Source organism: Lachancea lanzarotensis, scaffold LALA0S03, assembly GCF_000938715.1.
Source record: "Lachancea lanzarotensis genome assembly LALA0, scaffold LALA0S03, whole genome shotgun sequence".
In the NCBI taxonomy this organism is placed as follows: domain Eukaryota; kingdom Fungi; phylum Ascomycota; class Saccharomycetes; order Saccharomycetales; family Saccharomycetaceae; genus Lachancea; species Lachancea lanzarotensis.
In genome coordinates, this window is record NW_019212881.1 from 752,900 (window position 1) to 777,713 (window position 24,814).

Here is a 24,814-nt window from a genome sequence, read left to right on the forward strand (position 1 = left end):
ACGTTAGGCGTAACAAGAGTGTTTGGCAAACATGCATACTCTTACCTATATATTCCAAAGTGTTACATTTTAATACAATCATTGAATCCTATACAGTTTACTAGCTTGACCCAATCAGTTTTCAAATATTATTACACACGATAACAGGAATCAAAGCTACACTAGCCACCAGCCAGGACACTTGCTGCAATTGGAAAATAGTAAAACATCACAGTACATCTACTGAAAAATCGGCTGGATGTTCTTGGCAGCATTATCTCACATCAATGGATCACTTCAAAGAAGAAAAAAAAAAAAAAGGCTATCACATCTTCATGGAGTCACGCGACTAGAAGTATCTTCAACTTGGTTGTATTTGAATTCTTCTAGCACCAATCGTCATGCTTCGTTTGAGGCCCAAAACTCGTGGAACGAGTTTATACTTCGATGTTGATGTCCTATCACGCCTCTAAAGTGTCAATTCTAGTTCTGTACTATTATTTTCGTGTATTTTGATCTTGAGCTGGGTCCACCATTTAAAAAGCTGTCAACAAGACAAACAGCTGGCTCTGAATCATACTCTCACATCTCGCACCCCCGAAAACTTGCCAACTTCTTCACAACTGTCAGACCGGGAAATAGTGATCAATTAAAAAATTGTGCGAAACGGTATACAGCCCCAGTTCGTAGCAAGCCACGACATATAGAATGTGTATCATGTGTAGCATAGTGGTCGATAAATGGTGTAGATCCGCGTCAAAGACGGCATACCCATGTATAGTTGTGTAGGCCGTTGAATCACGTGATCGCCTTTTGATCTACAAAATTTGGCTGGACGGTGCATATCTCGAAGCCATACTCCACAAATCACCTTATAAACCTCTTGAAATACTCAGAAGACTTCGTTCCAGTTCCAAAGTTGTCTCTTTATACTCAAACCTTCCTGGTCACGTGACCTCATATATAATTATCAATATCAAATCAAGTCTATAATTAACATACATCTTGTCTATGTATACTCATCGGCTGCTCGAACAATCGAGTCCTTTGAACAGCCTGGCTGCTCCTCAAGTCAGGTCGATTTTGATGAGCCCAAAGACATTTATATAGAGAACTTCGAATGCTAGGACGCCGGCTTCAAAAAGCAGCGGCGAAACCTTTCGACAATCTCAGTGCCTCGAGCCGTCTTGTTCAATTCTGTAGGCTAGGATCATCAATTTTAGTCATAGTTTTTACAATGATAGTTACAGTTGGAGCATTGACGCTTCCTGATAGACTTTACATGGGCCAGATGAAAACGTCGTCAATTGACATCGCTAACGGGTTGTTTCAGTTTCTTCAATCCTCGGTTGAATCATCTACAGCCAACTACGTTAGCAATGGGGTTGGACTCACAACTTCTGAGATCTTGATTCTGACGGAATACACAGCATTGCAATCCAAATCAGCACCGCAGTACGTCGTCTCCTCCGTTTATGGCTGGTGTGAGGTTGAAAATAGAACTACAGTAACCACAGGTCCCAGGGCTCAAAATTATACAGCTTGCATACGAGAAGGTTCAGATTACATTTTTGACTACAGGAGCCTGATGAAAGACGTGGGCCTTGAGGTAATTCTGGATTATGCATATGGAACTCCCGATGGCGGCACTTATGAAACAAGCCCTTCGTACACACGCTATATGGATTCCAGAAGAAATACAAAGGAGAGAATGGTGGTGTTACTGTATATTGTGGCAGTGTGTCAAGCACTTGTTCTGGCCTTGACTTTGTGGTACTATTCGATCAAAGGGCGAAATCTTAACCAGTTCAAAGAGTTCATGCTCGTGCATACAATATCTGTGCTTTCATTGCTAGTATGCATATGCGCATTGGTGAGTGCGATATCTTTGATGGTAATGAACATGGAGCTCCGATCAAAGATAAATAGTGAGCTTGGCGTGATGGGTATATCCTACCATTTGGGAGGGGAGTGGTCCGCTGCACTTTGGCTGGTGGCCATTTTTTCTTGCATTTCCTGCGCTAATTGGTCCGGTTTAGTGTGGTGCATTACTGATAACGCTGTGGAACGAGATGAATCCTATGAGTTAGGTATACTTGCATCTGCCAGTGAAAGTGTCCACCACCGTGACCACTCGCTAGAGCAAGCAGACACGGAAGTCGAAAGGCTGCAAAAACCTTTTTACCAAAAAGGTGACAGCTCTCAAGCAGGATTTTTGGAAAACAGCTCGGTGGAGTCGCTAAATCTTCTAGCCACAACCCAGACGGAGAACTCGAATATCATATATCAGGAACCAGTGGTGCCGGCGTCAGCATTCAACATGTGACGGCGCCTATCGACATAAAACGTCAGTCCGTGTATCATGTCGACGAAATCAAAAACCCACTTCACGTTCAAGCATGGCGTCCCTTTTCTCAGAGTAAGCCACAATCCGCATCAAGATATTCAATTGAAATGAAGCTAGATAGCATCTCGAACAAGTTGCGACCATCAATTCTAGCTCTGGCTACGACGGCATGTCTTTGGTTTTCCATCCTGATATCACTCCTAGCAATTATTCTCCTGCATCTTCCAAGCGTTTCTTGCAACTCGTTGGCGGGCCCACGATTTTGCATCCCGCAGTACACACTTCGTTTTTTGGAAGTCCCAGACCCCGGTCAAAATATATTCGTTGGAGCCAAAAGTCTCTTGACTCTACTGTCTTACGTTGCATTGGACCTGAACGCAAATGGAAAAGCTGCTAACTTGGAAGACTATGATGACGTGAACCTGGTGAACACTTTCAATGCTCCCAACCGCTACAAGATGAACCACCTTGGATATTGCAAAGATCAGCCGTCAGTAGCGAAGATTCCTCGCTACTGCATTAACAATCGAAATGGGCTGGAGCCCGTTTCTACCCTCATGCGGGACGTGGGTGTTCAATTTGGTATTACCTCCTCCAAAAATCCGTATATGATGGGCAATTCTTTCGTGTACGCGTTCAAACTAGGACTTCGTGCTTTGCTCGAAGCAGGTAGAAACGAGACTGGCTCTGCGGACGATAGCAACAATATTTTCGCCAAATACATGTCTCCTTACTCCGGCTCCAACAGCGAGATTCCCGTTCGCGATTTAAGCCAGTGGCAAAGCGCCGCCGAGCTACTGGAAGTGCTTCAACATTTATGCTGGTCGATAAGCTTCATCAATCTGATTGAATTTTCGCTGTGCATTCTAGTCATCATTTCTACTGTCGTCACATCGCCAACAGCGTTTACGGGCAAACGCAGAGATAAAAGGTTTGAAACAACGTGGCGGACCGTGGGTATATGGGGACATTTTTTCCTCAAGGTCCTGCCCGTTCTGGCCGCTATTGTAAGTTTTTTCGGTGTTTTCGTTTCTACCGTACTATATTCATCTCTGAACAAGGCTTCTGTGACCCAAGGGCTTTCCAAGAAGTACTTCGATCTTCAAATAGGTGGTGCATTCTACATGAACGTTGTGAGGCTGGTGTTGGAGTGCGTTTTGGTTTGGCAGACGTTAAAATTCAACCAACATAGGAAAAACGCGGAAAATGAGCTACAGGTAAGCCCAACGGCTCTAGGAAGCTGGCAAAAGGACCTAGAGATGGATTCGATACTATCCTCGAGCACAACAGTTTGAAATAACTGCTAATATCGTCATAAGCTTGTTGTAAACCGAACTTTTTGTCATTGTTACGTACTTGGGTCTAATTAGTTATAACATAGCGAGCCATCCATCAACAACATGAACCAACCTCAAAGAAAAGTTTAAACGCAAAAGACCATCAAAGATCGCTACTTTCAAGGTTTAAAGACCACACATGTCTGGCTTGAGAAGTTTTGATGCGTTCCGTAAGTTTTGGGTTATCGTAGACGTCTTGTTCTAAGATAAATGGGGTGTTGAACACTGCTCTTCACCAACTCGACAAACACTTTACTAACTTCAAAGAACTTTCCAACAGCTAAGACGGAGGACCGACATGTCAAAAAATCCTCTAAAGGTGGGCTCTCGAGTATTTTTACCTACCTTTTCCTGGCGTTCATCGCCTGGAGCGAGTTTGGTAGCTTTTTCGGTGGATACGTTGATCAGCAATATGGAGTTGCCAGTAATGTTCGGGAGACCGCACAGATCAACATGGACCTATTTGTGCACACTCAGTGCAAGTGGTTGAATGTTTTCGCCACCGATATCACTGGAGATCGAAAAATGGTGCAGAAGGAACTTTCGTTTGAGGACATGCCTTTCTACATCCCATATGGCACCAGCGTGAACAACAGGAACGAAATTCAGACTCCCGGTTTGGACGAGATTCTTTCAGAAGCCATTCCGGCGAAATTCCGTGAAAAGCTGGACTTTTCTGCCCTTAGTGAGAACCAGGACTTCGATGGATGTCACATTTTCGGCTCGATTCCTGTGAACATGGTACGAGGTGATCTTGTCATTACCGTTCGTGGCTTTAGTCTCTCTGATTTTCAAAGAACCCCGCCAGAGGCCATCAACTTTTCCCATGTGTTCAACGAGCTTTCGTTCGGCGATTTCTATCCCTACATTGACAACCCGCTCGACAGAGCGGGCCGCCTTACCAACGATCCTGGTATGAGCTACCGCTACCACACGTCCGTAGTCCCCACCACCTACAGAAAACTGGGTGCGGAAGTATACACCAACCAATACTCGTTGGGCGAGACAGAGTCTACAGTTCCGATCCATCAAGTTAGAAGAGGATCCGTGGCCGGTATTACTCTTTCTTATGATTTCGAAGCACTATCTATAACCGTAAGCGATGAACGTATATCGTTTTGGCAGTTTATTGTGCGATTAGTCGCAATCTTGTCATTCATCGTCTACATCGTTTCCTGGACTTTTAGATTCACCGACAAGCTACTGGTGGTCAGTTTGGGTCCTAGATGGTCGCTTCGCTATCAAAACGACAATCGTCAAAATTCTGGAATTTTAGAATAAAAGTTCATTATACCTGATATGAACTAGATTCTTGGTAAACGTCACCGACTTGTACATTAGATCAAGGAACAGAATAGAAAACACCTTCGAAATAGTCTTTATATATACCTATATACGCGTATAGAAATAGCCTTTTGCCATGTCTTCTAACTCTAACTGTGCCAGTGGTGGGCCTTTCAGCTTGGAAACCATAGCCGCGGAGTGGCAGGCCAATGAGCACAGCAAACACGAAATGCGCGCTGAAATGATGAAACTGGAAGTTTTACAGCGATTGGGCGAGGCCACGGGACTCGTGAACGCGGAATGCAAGAAATCCAGCACAGCCGCTGACCATGCACCCATAAAGCGGTTAAACTGGGACGACTTGTACGAAATTTCTGCGAATTTGATGGATACGTATACCAAAGAAGTTGATATCTGTCTAACAGAGCTCGATAACTTCTATAAGGTAAGTGACTTGTTATGTTCAATCAAAGGAGCCTTGTCCTCAAGAATGGCTACTAACCAAACTACCCAAAAACTTGGTGCAGAAACAATATTTATGGCAAGAGGCAGCTTTTACGATGGACTCACATCGAGGTGCAACCAGGATTGGTCTTGCGGAGAGGTGGATAGCTAGTAAAGAGACTCATTTAGAGTACATGCGCCAAGAGCTATCTTCGTCAGCCCGCGTAATTAAGCGAACGCTGGAAGACCTGTCTCGCAAATGAGGTGGCACTGCAATTGCAACTACAACCGCAGGTGTCGCTACTGTTTTGCTAGAATGAATGTTTTTTAACCCTGCTATGTAGTTTTGTACTTCTTCACCTGTGTTGTTTTATTGAAGCTTCGACTTCTTGACCGGCCTGCTATTATCTTCGTCACCTTCGGCCTCGCTGTCACTGGCTGGGGCATCAGAGTCAAACTCTTCAGCGACATCGTCGTCCTCCGAACCGGCATCAAAGTCCTCATCAACAGACTCATCGTCTTCGCCAGCAGAACCCATATTTACATCTTCGTCCCCACTGTCAGATCCAAGCGCATTTTCCAATCTTTGCTGTGCTTCCTTTTCTTCGTTTTTGACCCTCAAGTTCTTGGACTTCAGAAAGTTCTCCAGTAGCTGTTGTTCCTCTTTGGAAATATTTGCAAAAGTTGTGGATCCGCCGTTAGCACGCATTACTATCTCCAAATCGAACGTTCTTGCCGATGTAGTAGTCTTACCGGCTCTGGAAATATTGACAATACTGACGTCGCTGAATGGCATGTACAGAGTTGGTTTGGTTAGGAAAAGGAACGCACTATCCAAGGGATACAGATGACCTTCGTTAGCCTTGAAAGAACATGACACGGCACATTGATCGTATTTCGACTTGTATTGACCAGGAACAATCACTCTGCGGCCCGTTAAACCTTTCAGAACGTGACTCAGGACAACGTGTGTTTGTGCATCGTACTGTTTCATGAGCTTGTCCTTGTAAAGCTCTTCGAATTCGTCATCTTCAACATTTAGCTGCACTTCAGTTTCCTCCGTTCTTTGGAATTGCATTACTAAGAATGGGTATGAAGTTTGACCCTGGCGTAGTGGTGGCTCGATTGACAGCACCATTAGATGATGAATATCATCAGCCTTGGGCAAAGAGAAAATTCTTTGAATTTGGCGGTGCTGCAATTTGTACTCGTAAGTTTTACCTCTTAGCCTGATAGAATTTTTGTAAATATCAATATCGTAGCGCCCTCTTGGAGTAGTGAAGAAAACGTCCTGGAAGGAAACGATGGCGTCTCCTGAAACCTCACCAATATCGGCCTTTTCTTTGAGTTCCTCGTAAAAGGATTCCGCGACAGGCTTCTGTTCCTTTTGCGATTCCACACCTTCTTGTTCGCCTTCAATTTTAGGCTTTTCGTCCTGCTCGTTGTCTTGGTCTTCCACAATGGTGCCTGGAACGTGGAAGCGCATCTCCACGAGCTCGTCGCCCGCTGGATTATAGTCTTCTTTGGTGAGATCGAATTCTATTGCCACCTCGGTTTTCGCTGTCAAGTTGGTATTACTGATATGAGTGTATGGAATTTCAAAAGTTGGCTTTCCATTGTATGAGAAAATCATTTCATTCCGAGCCATATCGGCCTTCCCCCAGTTCCACCCACGCAGTGAATGATCCCGACTCTCAACTTGGACGTTGAATCTTCTTTTGAAATCATTTTTAACCAGATTGAAATCTTCCTGTGAGAACCCATCTAGTTGTACAACACCCTGATTTTTTGTATTTATCTTCAATTCGTAGCCCCTACACCCTCTGCTCCATTGCACAGATGCAAGTTCCGTTGCGGGCAAAAGTAATGGCGCTTTTTGTTGTCCTGCTGCTGAACCACCGCTGCTCGAGATCTTCCATCCTAAACCAGAATCCGCTATCCGGAACCTCCCGCTGGACTTGGACTGGTTCAAAAAGATACGTTCGAAATCTGTACTCATCGGATTGATCGATTAGACGCTAAGAAGGTGGTGAAATGAGTCGTCAAGGGGTTTGAACATGGATAGAACATGTTTGGATCAGCCAGGTCGACTTGAGTTCGTAATAAATTTCAATTTCGATTTCGTGACATGTGATATCCAATTTCCGGGAACAATGTTTATCATTGTGTACTTATGTGACATTGAGTAAAAGTTGGATATGTTTCACAACTCTCGAGATTCAGGGACATTGTCGAATCTGTTTTCACTAGAAAATCGTCTGGATCTTGTTCAGTTTTACCCGTTGTTACACTCGATCCCTGGAGTAGCTTTTCACGGTGAATGTCTCATGTCTTTAGAATAGCCAATAGCCTCGTCTTTTCATCTTTAAGCTTCACTTATATGTGGGGAATATTTGGGTGGGACCTTTTCATAGTTAGTTCGATCGATAATCGCTATTCTTTGAGTTTCACTTTTAAAGTTCTACGAAGTCTGACGCTGTCACAAAATCACGTGGTGTGCGATATGTAGCACAAGCTACCTGATGCTGGACGGACAGGACTTTAGATACTTGTAGGGCCATTCAATCATATTGACCGGGAGATTTGATGAAATTAGTGGTTCGCTGCCGTGATAGCCAACGAGTGTTTTTTGAATCACTCTCTCATGCTAACATCCTTTGGTTTAATTTCAGCCGAATCAATATATATTCAAGAAAACCGAAGATGGCTGAGATTCATACCGATTCATACGTTGAGAAACTTCTCCATTGTTACTCCGTATTTTGTGAAGCAAGTTAGGCTTTCAATCCGATTTTTCGTTATCCAAACAACCCATTTTCGTTTCTTTCGTCACTTTATTTCGAATCCGTTGCTATATATGGTAGCGTGGCTAGTCAACAGTCATGTTCGCGCATTCATCTCTCCCTTCGCAGTTAGTCTGCTGTACGAGTTGAGAACCAAACCGTGTTATATTCTTTTACATCAGCCGTAAGGGCAAGAGTTTCATTCATACATAGTCCAGACACATTTATCAATCATATACATGCGTATTTCGGCCTTGGTGAATTCGGCCTACTTCTATCGTTGTTTATTTCATTTCACGTCGCACGGGTTCAAACCAGTTCATTTACAAGCCGTTTTTGACACCTTGTAAAAATTCCACAAACCCAATGGCACCAGGGTCTGGGATCGCACTCGAATCACTCACGTACGAAGCTCTGCCAAATTTGGCTTCAATCGAACCCGTGGATTGGGCACCCTTATCCGCAGCCTCGATGGCTTTGGCAAGATCGCCCGAGGAGGCAAACTCTTTGACAAATGGCTCAAGGGCGTCTACAAGCGTAGAAGCACCTGGTCTGGCCTTGGTGTATTTGTACAAAGTGTCTAGAGCGATTTCCATTGCCTTACCGAGCTTTTCGGGAGTAACAGGCTCTTCGGGTTTGTCAGATACTTGAATCAACCCGTGGGACAGTCCCGAAATCATAATCGAGTACAGTCCACCCGAGGTACCGCCCATTGAACTTTCAATGTGGTCAGAAATTTGGGCCAGGGCCTGCGATAGGTATGTCTTGTCGAGGCCATCCAAGTTTTCCGTGATACCCTTGGCACCGGCAACCAATGTGTAGCCACAGTCACCATCGCCAACTTTTGTGTCCAGTTTCGTGATGTGGGGTTCACTTTTGATGAGTTGGTCGGCACCAGATTTCATCATCTTGGCAAAATGGTCGAAATCGAATTTTCCAGCAGGTTTCACTTTAATTTCATCCTTAAGTAGCGAATGATCTATCTTAGGTGCCTTTTCGTCATCATGAGAGATGTTGGGCCAGCCTGGTGCATCGGTTGGGGCTCTCAAAAGCTCCAAAATGCTCTTGACTTCTGGGAATTCCTTGTGCACGACTTTCGATGCCTTCGAAACGTTCAGCAGCGTAATACTGAAACCTTCCATGTCAAAAGAAGTCATCAAAGTGCCTGTGATGGTTTGTACCGGTTTGATACCGTAATCTTTTTCCAAAAATTCTGCGGTCTTCGCTGCGATTGCGGAGATCACAAAGTTCGAGATAGCCCCGAGATTGTTGATCAACAACACGACCTCGTCTTCCTTGCTGAACTCGACAAAATGTCTGTCCTTGTCGTGAGGGTCGAGAAGCTTTGGCAACATGTCTTTACGGATCAAGTCGTCGGTGCTGGGGACTGGCTCCAGCACCTTGACACCCGGCTCGTTGTGGATACCCATACCAAGCTCCATTTTGTTTTCATTGAGCTCGGTTTCGAATTTGCGACCCGGAACTTTGCAGTGATCCAATGAGGCCCCGATGGTCACCAGGTTTTCAGTTACCACCTCTGCCACACGGGCCGTTCCATCGAGTCCATGCTTGTCCGAATAGGACTCAGCAAAGGCACCAGCAATCTTGTGGACCAAGACAGTTCCTGCCAACGCTCTACGACCCACCAGGCCACCTTTGGCTCTACCCACGGCCACGTCATCGCCGACGACGACCACTTTGCAGTTGATTCCCAGGGCTCTGGCACGTTCTGCAGCCAGTCCGAAATGTAGCACGTCACCCGTGTAGTTCTTGACTACCAAGAGCACGCCGCTAGACTGTTTGCTCAACAGTTTGAGTCCATTCAATATCTGCTTTGTAGAGGGACTTGCAAAGATGTCACCACACACGGCAGCGCCCAAAAGTCCGTGTCCAACGTAACCCGCATGTGTAGGTTCGTGGCCACAGCCGCCGCCAGCAATAAGACTGATTTTCTTGGCGTTCGTTTCGCGGATAAACACATTTTCGTGCTCCACGAACGTCAATTGCGGGTTAGCCAGAGCAAACCCTTTTAGGGCTGCTTTCAATGGTTCCGATACTTCGAATGACTTGACTTCTGGCATTTTTGATTATTGTTGTTTCTAATGATTACTTAACGGCAATCAGGTTTGTGTTCACAACTTCACAACTTCAGAAATGTCACAACTTCGATGTCTTCCGTTCCAATTTCTTGGCAACAATTGCACCGTTTTTATACCTTTGCCTCCCCTTTTTTTTGCGGGGGATTGATCCGATTGTTGCTATTATAGCACACGCTTAAAGACGGCAGAAACAAGCGGAATAGATGCGCCACTTTCTGGGAGTAAAATGGTATGATGCTAGTAACGCAAGTTGTATGCGAGATGGGATTAGTACGTTATTACAATACAATTCGATAGTTTAATATCGCGGAAGTAGCTCGAGAAAATAAATAAAATAAAAATGGAGGGAAAAAAAGGTGCCGTGCAGTGTGATTGAAATTTTGGGTCATGTGATTGATGGCACGTGTTGAGTGGTGTGTGGGTGTGTTTTCGGATCACGTGCAAGGTATAATAACCATAAACAAACTCTTACCTGTAAGCGCTTATACACAAACGTAGACATCACAAGAATCTTCCTAAGTTTTGTACGTCTGTAGGTGTATGTCTCTTGGCGTTTGTCGCAAGAATCTTACTCAGTTGTAGATCTCAGTAGGTGTTTGTCTCTTGGAATTTGTCACAAGAATCTTCATAAGTTTTGGATCTCTTTAGGTGTGTGTCTCTTGGCATTTGTCAAAACGTCTTGAAAAAACCCTCCTGTGATTCGACTACGAGGAAGAACCTCGATCATCCGATCTTTCTTCCTTCTTGACGTAGTTTGCGGGGAAAATGCCTCTTTCGTTTGTGTTACAATGTACGCCGAGCCACCATCCGGATTCGTCTTTCAGCACAACCTTGATCAGGTCACCGCAGCGAAATGATAGATCGCCCAAATTGAACCCCGCGTCCAATCGTGTGTAGTCGTACATTGCAGTGACGTAGAGCACGGATACGGTTTTTTTAGCACCACTATGACTCGAAGAATCGAATTTGATAAGTTGCAAATTTCTCAAACGACGCTCAACCGCGTCAAAATTCGATCGAAATCGTGTCACGGTCTCAGTAACAGACTCCAGGCCCTCTGAAATTCCTACTAACGGGTCATTGAAACGCGAAGAAACACCCGTATTCAAAGGCTCACACGTTGGGACCTTTCCAGTAGTTCCATTGTCGCTTGACATCGGTGACACTTTAGCTCGATCACCAAGCTTATCGTACAGGGTAAATGCCAAAGAGAACGTCGTCAATAGGTAATTGGCAGTCCAGTTTCTAAAGAATTCTCTGAAAAGAGTAAACAGCGCTCGCAACTCGATCTTGATTGCGGCTGTGAGCGATTCGTATTTCAATTTCTGTAACTCAGCGTCACGCTCGTATCTCATCTTTTTACGCACTTGCCGCGGTCTTAACGGTTTGCGCATTGTGCTGCTCAGACGCCTGTATTTGGAGATATACGTTGTCAGGTCAATCATGCAAAGTTTGCGCTCCTTGAGAATGCGTCCTATCTGAGTGAATAAATTGAGGAGTATGCGTAAAGGCTGAAGAACCTTGGCGTTGAACATTTTCAGTTTCTCATCAATGAGCCTTCGCATTGATTTTTCACGACTTTGAGCTATGTTCAAGATGATTCTGCTCCCAGCAGAAAAGTTGCCACCCTCAAATGATTTCGGCCCCGCAGGCGAACTCAGCGGCCATATGATACCGACCTCGGATGATTTGGTATCGCCACTCATCTCCCTAAATCTCCATATTGACGAAATATCGAATTGAGTGTGCTTACTTTGCTCACAGTAACCAAGAACGTACTCAAATAGTCTTGACAGATTTAGCGATCTGTCAACAGAGCATTCAACACTATTCCAAAACCATTCGCAATTCTTCAATAAGCAGTCGACTAAGCGTTTAAGTCGCTTGAACTCCAAATTAAGAATGTCGAACTGAAGGTCTACTACTCGAAGCTCAGATGTGAACTTCCTTTTGAACACCTTCGGAAAACGGTAAACTTTTTTCTTGAATTGTACGAAATCTCGGTCTTTTTTGAGCTTCCGGACTCTACATTGAATTCTCTTCTCGACCACCATGACTGAAAAACAGCGAGTCGCCTAATGGCCTATGAACTTCCTTTAGATCGATACACTTATCTCTTCATCCATGTTCGCTTGTCAGTCAAAATTGGCTGCTATATGCTATTCTGGTTTTGTGACGTTTTAGGTCTGACGACAAAACACTTTCGCGCGAACAGTGCAGATCTTTATGGGTGACCCGGGTTGGTTCCCGGCCATGCTATAATTGTTCTTGGCTTCCTTTCTTCCCGAGCTGGGTGTTCCTCTTCGATTATTTCCTGAAATCTAGCACCGTGATCATCTTGGGTATTTCCTGTGTCAACAGCCAAACATTTTGCGGCAAAGTTGTCAAGAAGCTGACTCAATGAATCTAGAGTCTTGGCTCTAAAGTTTGGATCAGACGATGGTGTTTTTGAAATGAGACTTTTCAAGTTATTGACGGTTTTATACCGAGTAGCAAGCACTTTGCGATTCGGACTTAGACCGTGCAAAACATCTGTAGGGTCTAAGAGAACCAGAGATGCATAGTAGAGCATGGCATGAACATGCATAGGGAGAAATTGAAAGATACTTGTGATATCATTATCCTCGGTTGCTAGTTTGATTAGTGACTGAGCAGCAGAAAACGAAATGTCATGAGAAGCACTTTTCCCCCTAGTCGGATTAGAAAATACTGCTGGGTCTGGTGATTGCCATATTTTCATCAAATCAGTTGTGCCACTGTTGAAAACGGAGGATCTGCCACCACCCAATGAAGGTTTCATGTTGATGTGCATTCGAGCAAAATTATAATACAAGAGTGTAGATTTCAGACACCAAGGATCACTTCGAAAGTCTATGTTCTGCAATGTGATCGTCCACGATATCATCCACTTGTCTAGCTCCAAATTGCTCACCCAAGGTACTCCAAAGTTTGACGGGTCCAACAAGGTTGCTGTTGCTTGCATGGAGCGCTCTAGATCTGGCGAATTGTTCCTGTTGCCTGAAAACACTGATTCCATGGCCATATGATACTCAAGTTGACCGAGAAGTCGGAGCTCGCGTAAAGTAGTCCCTGGTATAGATATTTTGCGGCATTCCACTTCATTCAAAAGCTCCAGCTGCCGATTGTTAACAACTTTCCCATGAGCCCTGTAATTAGCACTCAAAACTCCGCGGACTTGTGGGCTCGTGAGGCTTCCTATGACATCCCTCCGCGAATTTAGAATTAACGGCTCGCTTTCCTTATGAATAGATGGGCTCTTGTGAAATACGAGGTTTTGATTTCCATCAACGATGTATAGCAAATACCAGAGTCTTTGTAGTGGCGAGCGCCCAAGTGAAGAGGTCAACGTGTTAGGCTGATCCAATCTGTGAAATCTAGCTAATTGTATCGCAACAGATACGAGCATTTGGCCAGATTCTAGCCATAGTGCACCGATGACAAGTGCCAATATTGTGTGTTCTACTTGGATAGCTGGGACCTCCTGCGTTAAACACTGAGAAGCACCGACCTCAAAACTTCGCTTGAGCATGTTGAACTTTGACTTCATGAAAGGATGATGAAGACAGGTTACAGTGCATATCGAGAGCAACAAAAAAGGCGACCTTCTCCAGAGGGTGCTTACATCTAAAGGTCCTATTTCGTATCCGAAAAGTTGAGGTGCAAATCGATCATTGAAAAGTTCACAGAGCTCTTGAACTTCAGTTTTTGACAAAATTCTCGAAAGGTGCAAGTTTTGTGGGTTTTCCGGAAAGGCGGCTGCGTCCTGAAATGAGTCGTTTGTCGTTGACGGTTGAAGATCGAGAAAGCGCCACTTATCCCAAGTTTGGTTTTGTGACATCTGCTGTTGGATCAGATCCATTTGCTGTTGTTGCTGAGATTGACTAGTTTGGAGAATCGACAGTACTGATTCCAGGGCACTTTCTAGCGTGCTGAGACGTGAGTTCACAGCTTTAGAGTCGTTTGAAAGGGCTAAAGATGCTGGCTCAGTCACCTGGGTCTCTTCTGAGCCTAATGTATGTACCTGAGTCATAGAAGGCAGAGTCCTTAGCTCGGCCAAGGATGCAGCAATGCTCTGTTGTTCAAAGTGGCATCGCAGACCGTACTTAGCGCACCGCTCACAGGGCAGTGAGTTCACATACTCACATTTGACCTTATTTCTTTTGCACAGTATACATGGTTTAGTACGCTTACGGCTTTCATTGTGAGCCATCAGCTCTACATGAGTTTAAGAACAAAGATGGAAGTGCCATGAAGAGTGCAATGACATGACATTAAAGATCATCATATGGCCAAAGATGGCCCATCTTCGTATGGAGTGTCTCTACGACTCAGCTGCCAATTCAGGATAGGCTAAAACTACGGGAGAACCGAAAACAGCGATGGAAGTCCAGGGTGCTACCTTTGCATGTAAGGATTGAAATGAAAACCTCCGAGGAATAACCTTTCAATACCAAAAATCGCACTCAATGGAAATAACCATTATCTCGGCTAGCTCTTGTGTTCAAGTTCCCAGCAAGGCCTGGATTAAGGCATGAGTCAAGATGACGAACTGAGATAGCATAGCAGTCTATAAGACACGAACGACTTCACTGCAACTAAGAGCATTCTATACCATGATGTTGGCGATAAAAATATGGCCAATATATGCAGGTGGTGATGGGCAGGTCACGATCCTGAAGAGCGCTCGTTCTACATCTTTGCATAAGCAAGTACAAGATGCGGTAGTGCTACTGGGTGAAGGTTCCCTAGTGGCGTTTAAAAAGTGGTTCTTGTTCAAGAAGAGGTCTTGGCATATATAAAATGGAAACTGTCTTTACATGCGTACTAATTTGATGAGCGACACATCCGTAGATAATTACTGTTGAAAATATCGGGACTTGTTCCTGACAATTGCTAGCCGAAGTGTGCTGTCTCCTCTTCTGTGAAGCTCTTGTAACGTAGAGCTGATTTTAAGAAGTTGAGACTTGAAATATGAATGTGCATCTGATCATCAAAGTCGTTAGTTTCTGAGTTTTTCAAATGGATATACCTCCGAAGTCGCGTGATAAAGATGTCAGCGATAGACTGTGGGGTGGAATCTCTAAACAGTTCAGATGGAAAATCATCGAAAGCGCTGTTGAACTCAAATTGTGGGTTCAAAACACCCGTATTTGAGTGTTGTGCCGGAAAATTGAGTACTGTGACATAAGAACACATTCGAAAACGATGCCTGAAGCAAAAAACTATAAATCTTCGTGAAACTAAAAACTTCAAGCAAAAAAGGTATATACCCAAAATTTTAAGGTAGCGCTTATTCGATATCGAATCCCAGGTCTCTGCCAGTGGAAACAATGCCTCTTTCCCACAGTCTTTTACCTAATGACTATAAAACTGCTTTATATTTTTAATTGATTTACTCAATTTTCAACTTCGCTTGCGTGGCGTAATGGCAACGCGTCTGACTTCTAATCAGAAGATTGTGGGTTCGACCCCCACCGTGAGTGCTTTTATTTTTTGCTTAGAATACGTTCTACAATGAATATATCGGCCATGAACCGATTAGTGATGACTTTACTGAGCTAGCTTCTTTCAACCAAGTAACTGTAAAATTATCATATATACATCTTCTAACTAAGTAACGTCATCCAACTCGTAGCAAAATGGTGAAGCAACAACTCAGCGCCTTTTTCGGTCCCAATCGTCTTTACTTCGTGTGTGGTAAAGTTTACCAGGATCTCTCATATGCCAACAGAGTAGTGCATTGGTTTGTGCAGCATGAGTTGCCAGTTTTCCCAATCACACCTTCAGGCGGTGTGGTAGATCTGTCTACCGATTCTTCAACGCAAAACAGAACAAAGCTGCAGAACTTGTCCGTTTTTGGATCTATCGCAGAAGGATTGGCGCAATACCCTGCTCAAAAGAACATCGACGGCGCCAGCGTGTGTTTTGTGACGCCTCCGCCCGTTACACTGTCCATCCTACAACAGCTTGAGAAGGAGTCTTTCACCGTTCAGAGCGTTTGGTTCCAGCCCGGATCCTGGGATGGCAAATGCATAGAATGGGCGCAACAAAGACTTCATATCGATCCTGCAAAGGTCATCAATGACTGCATTTTGGTGAATGGATATTCGTACTACACCAAAAGTGAGCTCCCGCTAAATGCCAGATAGGAAGACATTCCTTTGACCTGAGTCTGTCCGCTCTTTCGTGCTCAAAAAGCTTCATTGTCTTGTCCAGAACCGGATTGCAGCATTTTCTTAATAAACCGTTTCCAGCGGGCAAATTCGTTACCAGTCTGGCTGGGGTCCGAGTTTCCAACATACATGTCTATATGGGGTTGGTTCTGCTGCTCTGGTGGGTGTTGAATGCCCATTTCGTAACAAAAAGCTGCGAGACTGATGAGGAACTGCTCAAAATGGCTCGACCGGCCAAACTCCGCTCCTGACAACGACCCGTTATTTTCGATGGCTATCCTGTAGCTGCTGGTCATTTGCGAGGCAATGGTCCAGGTTTCCCACGGCTCAGAGCACTCGCCACTGTTTTGCGAAAGTTTCAAGGTTATCGAAGATGCCGACCTCGATTTCGACGAATTGACGGTTCCCTCTGGTGGAGTGTCTTCCCTGGATGGCGATGGCGATAGCTGATCCAGCCGGCTTTCGTCAAACTGAGCAAACCAAATGCTTAGCTCCTTGATGCATTCGTCAATTTTCCGATTCATCTTTTCTGAAGCATCCTGGCTTTCGCTATTACCGACGCTCCGTACAACCGGGAACCGACAATCTGCATCTGCACAGTCTATAGCTGGCACTATTGATCCACTTGTTCTGTGAAACAAAATTGTTGACAGAACGCCCTTCAGATGCATTACATGCTTCAAAGGCGAAATGCCATGACGCATCTCTTCCACGGCCATTTTTGACACCGGACATTCTATATAAAACTGCATGTCTCTTAGATTCTTATTACTTATATACGCCTTTCACAGCCTTATTCGAGAGAGAAACTACGTTAGTGCCTGAAGACTTCAGTTCAGTTCGTCATTTCTCTTGTCCAGAGGTTAAGTTCTTATCTTCCGGCTAGTTCCTTTATATAAAAGTATGTCAATTAATGCCAGATCAAGCTCATCGCGGACATCAACAACCTGAAAAAACCTGGGGAAGCACGATAGATTAACGGAAATTTCATGACCATTGAGAATGAAGACTTGAGCTACTTGACGGATGTCTTTACTCCCGATATAACTATGGAAGAGCTGGTTAAAAACGGATGCTCGGAGCTTGAGATGAGACTGCAAGAAAGCGATACATCGATGCTGAGTGAAGGTTCCTCAATTTTGCCTTCTGCTCAAGAAAATGGTAGAAGTGGAAAGTTGCATATCACCCTGGACTTGGGTGGAAGTTTTGCCAAGATGGGATTCGTCAACGCTGCAGATTTGCAGGTCTTGAATTGTGCCAGCATGGCTATTCATGCAGTTTCCGTAAACATCGACTTTTTTAAGTTCATTGTTCAATGGATATGCCGGCGGGCGGATAAATTTCTTCGTGAAGGTAGAATTGAACCTTCCACCGTGATTTTTGAGCTCGGCGTTACGTTTGGATTTCCTTTGACTACTAATGGGCAAATTACAACTATGGGCAAAGGTTTCCAGCTGAGTGATGAAATAAGGTCCGTGAAAATTACAGAGCTTCTGCAACGGCTTTTTCGAGAAGTACAAAGAGAAGTAGGCTATCGTTATGAAGTCAGAGTACGGGGCATTGTCAACGATAGCGTAGCCGTGTACTTGGCCAACGCTGCGACCCAAAGAGGCAATGACGTATCGCTGATCTTGGGAACTGGTATCAATGCGTGTTTCTCGCTGGCCAGTGACCGGGTCCCCTCTCGTAAATGCTCAGAAAAAAGGACGCATGGTGCTGCAGCGCATCTAATAAATTCCGAAATCGGGTTTTTGGGGAAGGACTTTATCAAGCTGTCCGAGTTTGATCCTAAAGACGAAACTCTCTTCATGCCTCTTGAATACGTTACGGCAGGTAAATGGATCCCTCTCACACTCCAAAAAATCATTTTCAGATATAACTTGGTATCGAAGGTTGCCAAAAACCTGGAATTTGACGGGAAGCTTATATGCGAGATACTGAAGGGCTCTACTCTCACAGTGTTTGGAGATTACCAACCAGTCATTGAAGCCTTAACATTCATGCTGATTGAAAGAGCGGCATTTTATGCTACAGGGGCTATTTTAAGCATTTTGAAATTCACCAATAACGACATGCTTCAAGTAGTACGCGTTGGGTACGCTGGATCGTTTCTTAGAAATTGTCCGGTATACAAAGATCTGATAAACAAGTTTAGCGGTGGCAAAATTGAGCTGGAGTTTTTGGAACACAGCAATTTAATCGGAGCCCATGTAAATTCATCTCGCTGACGTGAAGTGGCTTCAACATTTCGGTAGCTCGATGTTTTAACGGTGACGGGGATTGTCAAAAGGATTGGTGCAAAGGTTTGTTATAGTGAGAAAGCGCTGAAAAGTGCGATATACCTAAATTAGAGAGCTTGATATCCGGGTTCTGCGCTGCGCAACCGGCAGAAGGGTGAGATTGCGTACTGGCAAGAGGGCAAGAGGATAAGCTGAAAATGTACTCGATAGATAGTCGATCTTTGCGAGGACAAAGTAAAGTCGACTGTAGGCTGAGAGCACACAGCACCCTCGATAGTTTGCTTCGAATATTATTTTCGAGCATCACGAAGCAAGTTGAAGAATATTGTGACAGGTGTGGAGCCACCATACGCTATATCCCCACAGCTCTTCGAGCGCAATCGAAGTTGGTGATCCAAGGTGCTGGTGATTTCGCTTGCCATGTACGACACAGTGAGGTATGCTGCTAATCGTTTTAAAGGTCGAATCACTGCACATGCTTACATATCTAAACAAAGCATGATCGAGGTACTGTGTCGCTTGTCAACGCGAGGTAGGTTCATTTTTCAACAGTTTGCATTTAGGTGTCATTACCCATAAAAAAGCTCGCTGTGAACCCGCCAAGGAAACGCGGGGATATGGCTTTGCCAAAACTCTCGTCGATATTCGCCCGCCGATGTTCGATTGCAGCCGTTCATAACACCTGAAGAAATGCACGGAATTGTATGTTGGTTTAGTGCAAACTATGAGGTCATTGGTAGCTGGATGGTTCACTTTAAGCCAGTAAGGGCTTTGAGTCGGTAACATATCCAATGTGCGGATACCGATTTTGGAAAAAGTCAACCCACTTAACTACTCGTTGAAGCCCCTCGTCTGAAAGCCCCGTTAGGTCATTGCTGCAGGGTTCCCGAAAAGCTTGCATACTCCATGTAGGATGACTGAAAGATTTGGAGCAATCTGCGCCCACCAGACGATGGTACGGACCTCGTGGACCGTACAGGCCACTTTTTCTGCTGACATCAAAAACCTGGCCTCGTATGGCTAGTAATATTGGAAGATTTAAGTTCGATCCATCGAATTGTTGCAACTGATTGACGGAAAATGCTCGCGGTAGGTCCTGACCTACCCAATATGCCGAAGGCTTCACCAAGTCTACTTGAGAAATCGACCTGCGCCATATATTCCACGTTACTGATCCTGTAATTAACCTTCCTGCTAAAAGTCCCAAAATTAGTATCCCGCCTATCATTCTAAATATGTCGCCGTTTGTGAATTGTGTTCTAGCGAAGCAATCGTCATCGTCTTCGTCTTGTATTTCCGGACCTACACGGACACTCGAGCCGTTATCGACCTTTCTACGGTCTCTAAGCATTGGAAGATCAAAGTCTGGATTTTTTTTGACTTTTGAAATTTGAAACTAATCACTGTTGGGATCTTTTGGATGGAACTTCTTGAACCGCGCAAACTAAAGAATGTGCTGCGATCGCCTAAACCTATTGATCTCGATTGCTGATGCTATTATATGGAGAGTTGACGGTCCAAGAGAAAAGTTAGAGCTCCAAGAATGCCAGAACAACTCACAACAAAGCTAAGGGCAACAATTGAGCTTCCTGAAAGGCGGCGGGATCAGATTCCCTTCTATCAAAAGTTGACAGTCGATTCGCCAATATACCGCTATTCACTATTATCACACGAAGGTCGAAATGTCAGCCTAGTACAGAGTGACGTAAACGAAGTCTGGTAGAATTGGCACCCTAATGCGATTCTTCGAGAGTTGAATATCAATCAAAGAAACGCGGCTTTATGGGCTTGTATTCTTTCCGTCCAAGGCACTAGAAATGATATTTATTTGAACTGAGAAATCTTCTTTCGGAAAGAAAAAGGTCGGAGAATTTAGGTTACCACAAATTCCGCCGGCCTATCCTTCGAACAGAATAGACCGGTGAATTAAGAGGTCATTCTTCAAATATACCGGCGGGATGTTTCTTTCTGTTGTTGTTCTTATGATTGGTGTCAAAATAAGTACAAAGTGATGAATGGCACATGACCAAATCACAGCGACAGAATAAGCATGACCAGTGAAACTGAGCTACAACATTCCCAAACCCTCAACGCTGTGGCCTAAAACAGCACGAGATGCTACTACCATTTTTCAAAGTGAGTCTGAAACGCAGTATCCTCGGATCTTTGGTACCATTGTACTTTTTTTTTTGATGGTCCGATTTGCCTTCACACCACCTCAAGACAAATGAAACCTCTTCACTTCCTTCGATGATGAAATGCTTCGCAGAAATACATAGACGCACAGCTTGGAAATTTCTCGGAGAAACGCATTAACATATAGTCCGCTCAACCTGCAGGACGATCCTCTGCGCACTTTATAGGGTGTTAAAAGATACACTTATCGGCTATTCAACCAGGAATATTAACTTAATCACAATGCGGAACATCACCAAAGATATGGAAGGGATATCGTACCAAGAAATTCCTGGGACTCACTTTGAATCCCACAACGAGTATAAACACTTTCCTGACTTACTTTCACCGTTTCCCTAGGTTCGCCAGTCACTCATCCCTCTACTCGTCCATCTGCTCCTTTCTCTCGTCGACCATTCCTTTTACACCGTGGATAACGATTTTAAAGGGCCTTACCATTTTAGCATGAAGGCTCAACGGCTTTCGAGTTCATCAACCGTTTGAGAACCATCGCTTGTTTGCAAGATAGCCTCAAGACTTTTGAAACGCTCGAGACTACCACTACACACGTACTTGTAGACGTGTGTAGTAGTTCCTCGGGTAATTTTGAATACGGACGAGAAATTTTGGTTCGTCCTGCCCTGACAAACTCTGAGCTGAAGAGTTATCGGTCTTGCGACCAAGATCCATACGCAAGTCATTTGTGTGCCATTTGCCGGGTTTAAAATGAGGGGCTTCAAGGGCAGGCGTTACAGTGCAAGACGGAGATCGAATTTGTCGAGAGAAATCTCTCATGAAGATGAGGACTCCGGAGTGGAAAAATCCATTGGGATTGTCAACTGTTCTGATGAAGCTACAAACAAGCCAGAATGTTGCATTGCTTCACAGGACGAGCCTTGCTGCGACAGTAGTCTAAAAGGACTTGAGGATTTTTCAGACACGTCTGGTTTGGATTATACGTCAAATTCGAAAAAATTGGCGATCTCAATACCAAAGCCAGTGCTGGAAAAGCTAATGAGTTTCACCCTGTTTAAAAATGCCCCGCATGTGTTCTTTGTCGAGATTGCTCGTAAGCTCACACTTATGACATACCATGCCCAGGACCATATTGTGAAGGCTGGTGAGCCAGCCAAAGCCATGTACTGGATCCTGAGAGGTTGCGTTAATGTCACTTCACCAGATGGCGAGACTGTGCATGCTCAGTTACTGGAAGGCAGCTATTTTGGGGAAATAGGCATACTTTTCAATCGATCCAGGACGGCAACCATAGTTGCAAAGACTAAAGTGCTACTTGGGGTGCTAACTGCCGATAATTTTAATCAGATCTTGCCCAATTTTCCTCAGGTGGAGCGACAGATTCGAGACGAAGCCCAGGAAAGGCTTGCTATGCAGGATAAAAAGAAGCACTCTGGCGTTACCAGCCTTATCACCGCTAACATGCCTTGGAAGAATAGCAGTCTCCAGAACAGCACTCCTATTGCTCACGAGATAGCAAAGTCTCATAATGCAAAAAGTGCTCTTCAATTCTCCTCTCATTTGAAATCTACAGAGGTGGTTGACGATTCCATATCCATTCGTCAATTTTTAAAAAGTTTACCTCTATTCACAACATTGCCGGCCGAAATCGCTCATAGGCTTGCCTTGTGCGTGGAATTAGAACAGGCAGAACCTTACGAATACATTTTTCACGCTGGAGATCGCGGTACAAACATTTACTTCATAGTTAGCGGAGAAGTTGAGGTTTTAACTCGTGAGTCATCGGATACCAACAACTGTATAAAGCGTTGCGAGAAACTTCTGGCAAGGTTGGGCCCAGGTCAATATTTTGGGGAAATGGGGTTCCTGGGTTCTATTAGTGACGATAGTGCGAAATCAATAAGATCGGCCGATGTCAGGTCAGTGTCTTCGAGCACCTTACTTGTACTTACTGGAGAAACCCTCAAGCATTTTTGCGAAAGCTATCCAATAGTTAAACGAGAGATTATCAAAACTGCAGACGATCGGGCAAATCGGAATTCAACTTTTACAAGTGAGGATGACACTAGTGAAACAGATTGCGGTCCTGACTCTGTAACGAGCTCAGAATGCCCTTCGAAAAAGTCAAGGCAAGACTTTACAAGCAAATCTTATGTTGTTGCTGACGCCAACTCCGTGGCATCCTCTAGCGATCTCGTTCGTTCAACAAGTCCTTTTAGGTCATCGTTTCCCATAAACCCGAATTTCACTTTTGGCACTGAGAAACAAATCACGAACAACAACTTGTCGAGTCCGGTTTCTGGATCTTCTAATAAATCACTGACAAGCGACTGTTCTGATGAAAAGACTACTTCGAAAAAGTCAAAATGCAAATCTGTGCCCCCTAGGCCTGTATCCCCAGCCACCGGACCTGTACAATTACTAGAGTTAGATTCACCGCCCATGAATGCAGTAGCAGGTTCAAGTCACTCTTTCAAGATTCAGCAACCTCCTCCTTTGAATTATATGTCTCACAGGAAGCGCACAAGGTTACTTAGCCTTGGTGGGGGGCGCAAACGGCGCAAGAACTCTGTTTTAAGCGTCGGGCCTTTACCAGATCGCCTGCTATTGAGATGTTTTCACTTTCTCAAACTTCCTGACCTCATGAAGCTTCGGCTAGTTTGTCGCAGATGGAGACAGCTGCTTTATGTTGCACCTGGTCTTTTTGACATTCTAGATTTGGAACCATGGAGTAATTCTATAGATGACAATGCCTTGACGGAAATCACCAACTTCGTAGGTTCAAGACCTAAATTGATAGACTTGTCAAACTGCTTTCATGTAACTGATGCAGGGTTTTCGTACATGATCAATGAAGTAGGAATAGAAGGTGAGCTACGGGTCATTAGGATGAGGAGCTGCTGGGAAATTAGCGCAATGGCGATTATGGATATCGGGGCACCGCACGTAGGTAAATGCATCGAAGAAATTGACCTGACCAATTGTAGAAAGGTGAAAGACGATGTTGTTCAGAGGCTTTTGGGATCTAATGATCATAAGCGAAACGGCAATGCTGGACTTTCGACTGCAGGAACTGAGCAGAATAGCTGGATCTACCCGCTAGACGAACCAATACAAGGTATGGAAATGTTTGACGCTAATGAGAGAACATCGTTAAACATAGGCTGCCCAAGTCTTAAAGTGTTGACCCTCCGTCATTGTAAATCCATTACCGATTCGACTCTTCGCCATATTGCTCTGTACGGGCGGCAAAACTTGAGAGAGCTAGATCTCACTCGTTGCACAGGAATCACAGATGTGGGGTTTTTATATTGGGGATATCATACATTTCCAAATCTGGAGAAATTGGTGCTCAGTGAGTGTGTTTTTTTAACTGATGATTCGATCAGGTCCATAGCCAGCTGCGCAAGTGGACTGCGAATACTTCAGTTGTCATTTTGTTGCTCTTTGACAGACGCTTCGCTGGAGACACTATGCTTGGGTTGCCCAAATTTAGAAGTTTTAGATCTTAGCTTCTGCGGCAGAGCTGTAAGCGATGTTTCACTGCTAGCACTGTCGATGCACTTAAGAAAATTGCGAAAGATCACTTTAAAAGGTTGCTTAAGAGTCACAAGGTCCGGTTTGGATTCTCTACTTGGAGGCTTTACGTCTCTCACTTACATTGATATTTCGCAATGCAAAAATGCTCATATGTACCAAGGAGGCATTCAAGCTACAAAATTTGAACCGGTGGGCAATTCGAAGAGTGTATTTCTGAGAATGGAGGATAATAAAGAACGTTGTGTTGAGGTTGTGATTTGAAGAAATGGTTTTTCATTTCACGATAATGGGGCTAAGAAATTAGTATTGCGATCAGTGCGATTCGCGTGCCTGATGCTCCAAAAAATTGTATTAGTATTTCTTTAAAACTTTAAACAATGATGTTTAATGTGAATTGTATATGTATTCTGCGTTAG

The 24,814-nt window shown here is 44.4% G+C and overlaps 13 protein-coding genes and 1 non-coding gene across 14 annotated transcripts; 8 read left to right on the top strand and 6 right to left on the bottom strand.

Moving 5' to 3' along the window:
* Window positions 1–1,099: 1,099 nt before the first annotated feature.
* On the top strand, window positions 1,100–2,305 carry ECM7 (LALA0S03e08196g1_1; the record flags this gene model as incomplete). Its single annotated transcript, XM_022773431.1, has 1 exon — window positions 1,100–2,305. One exon carries the CDS (start codon window positions 1,100–1,102, stop codon window positions 2,303–2,305), a length of 1,206 nt encoding a protein of 401 aa, XP_022627906.1.
* Window positions 2,306–2,433: 128 nt separating this feature from the next.
* SMA2 (LALA0S03e08218g1_1) lies at window positions 2,434–3,621 on the top strand (the record flags this gene model as incomplete). Its single annotated transcript, XM_022773433.1, has 1 exon — window positions 2,434–3,621. The coding sequence occupies one exon, from the start codon at window positions 2,434–2,436 to the stop codon at window positions 3,619–3,621; it is 1,188 nt and encodes a 395-aa protein (XP_022627907.1).
* A 181-nt stretch (window positions 3,622–3,802) lies between these two features.
* Window positions 3,803–4,944, top strand: ERV41 (LALA0S03e08240g1_1; the record flags this gene model as incomplete). Its single annotated transcript, XM_022773434.1, has 2 exons — window positions 3,803–3,833; window positions 3,944–4,944. The coding sequence occupies 2 exons, from the start codon at window positions 3,803–3,805 to the stop codon at window positions 4,942–4,944; spliced, it is 1,032 nt and encodes a 343-aa protein (XP_022627908.1).
* Window positions 4,945–5,083: 139 nt separating this feature from the next.
* On the top strand, window positions 5,084–5,654 carry GMC2 (LALA0S03e08262g1_1; the record flags this gene model as incomplete). Its single annotated transcript, XM_022773435.1, has 2 exons — window positions 5,084–5,392; window positions 5,475–5,654. The coding sequence occupies 2 exons, from the start codon at window positions 5,084–5,086 to the stop codon at window positions 5,652–5,654; spliced, it is 489 nt and encodes a 162-aa protein (XP_022627909.1).
* Window positions 5,655–5,761: 107 nt separating this feature from the next.
* On the bottom strand, window positions 5,762–7,390 carry POB3 (LALA0S03e08284g1_1; the record flags this gene model as incomplete). The annotated part of the gene is made up of 1 exon (XM_022773436.1): window positions 5,762–7,390. The coding sequence occupies one exon, from the start codon at window positions 7,388–7,390 to the stop codon at window positions 5,762–5,764; it is 1,629 nt and encodes a 542-aa protein (XP_022627910.1).
* A 1,107-nt stretch (window positions 7,391–8,497) lies between these two features.
* DAK1 (LALA0S03e08306g1_1) lies at window positions 8,498–10,255 on the bottom strand (the record flags this gene model as incomplete). The annotated part of the gene is made up of 1 exon (XM_022773437.1): window positions 8,498–10,255. The coding sequence occupies one exon, from the start codon at window positions 10,253–10,255 to the stop codon at window positions 8,498–8,500; it is 1,758 nt and encodes a 585-aa protein (XP_022627911.1).
* A 722-nt stretch (window positions 10,256–10,977) lies between these two features.
* On the bottom strand, window positions 10,978–12,327 carry LALA0_S03e08328g (LALA0S03e08328g1_1; the record flags this gene model as incomplete). Its single annotated transcript, XM_022773438.1, has 1 exon — window positions 10,978–12,327. One exon carries the CDS (start codon window positions 12,325–12,327, stop codon window positions 10,978–10,980), a length of 1,350 nt encoding a protein of 449 aa, XP_022627912.1.
* A 170-nt stretch (window positions 12,328–12,497) lies between these two features.
* Window positions 12,498–14,504, bottom strand: LALA0_S03e08350g (LALA0S03e08350g1_1; the record flags this gene model as incomplete). Its single annotated transcript, XM_022773439.1, has 1 exon — window positions 12,498–14,504. The coding sequence occupies one exon, from the start codon at window positions 14,502–14,504 to the stop codon at window positions 12,498–12,500; it is 2,007 nt and encodes a 668-aa protein (XP_022627913.1).
* A 1,201-nt stretch (window positions 14,505–15,705) lies between these two features.
* On the top strand, window positions 15,706–15,777 carry LALA0_S03e08372r. The gene has a single exon. It is a non-coding gene; the product is annotated as a tRNA-Arg (tRNA).
* A 156-nt stretch (window positions 15,778–15,933) lies between these two features.
* Window positions 15,934–16,443, top strand: LALA0_S03e08394g (LALA0S03e08394g1_1; the record flags this gene model as incomplete). The annotated part of the gene is made up of 1 exon (XM_022773440.1): window positions 15,934–16,443. One exon carries the CDS (start codon window positions 15,934–15,936, stop codon window positions 16,441–16,443), a length of 510 nt encoding a protein of 169 aa, XP_022627914.1.
* A 41-nt stretch (window positions 16,444–16,484) lies between these two features.
* On the bottom strand, window positions 16,485–17,219 carry LALA0_S03e08416g (LALA0S03e08416g1_1; the record flags this gene model as incomplete). Its single annotated transcript, XM_022773441.1, has 1 exon — window positions 16,485–17,219. The coding sequence occupies one exon, from the start codon at window positions 17,217–17,219 to the stop codon at window positions 16,485–16,487; it is 735 nt and encodes a 244-aa protein (XP_022627915.1).
* Window positions 17,220–17,456: 237 nt separating this feature from the next.
* Window positions 17,457–18,695, top strand: NGK1 (LALA0S03e08438g1_1; the record flags this gene model as incomplete). Its single annotated transcript, XM_022773442.1, has 1 exon — window positions 17,457–18,695. One exon carries the CDS (start codon window positions 17,457–17,459, stop codon window positions 18,693–18,695), a length of 1,239 nt encoding a protein of 412 aa, XP_022627916.1.
* A 766-nt stretch (window positions 18,696–19,461) lies between these two features.
* On the bottom strand, window positions 19,462–20,058 carry LALA0_S03e08460g (LALA0S03e08460g1_1; the record flags this gene model as incomplete). Its single annotated transcript, XM_022773444.1, has 1 exon — window positions 19,462–20,058. The coding sequence occupies one exon, from the start codon at window positions 20,056–20,058 to the stop codon at window positions 19,462–19,464; it is 597 nt and encodes a 198-aa protein (XP_022627917.1).
* Window positions 20,059–21,608: 1,550 nt separating this feature from the next.
* On the top strand, window positions 21,609–24,659 carry LALA0_S03e08482g (LALA0S03e08482g1_1; the record flags this gene model as incomplete). The annotated part of the gene is made up of 1 exon (XM_022773445.1): window positions 21,609–24,659. The coding sequence occupies one exon, from the start codon at window positions 21,609–21,611 to the stop codon at window positions 24,657–24,659; it is 3,051 nt and encodes a 1,016-aa protein (XP_022627918.1).
* Between the last annotated feature and the right edge of the window lie 155 nt (window positions 24,660–24,814).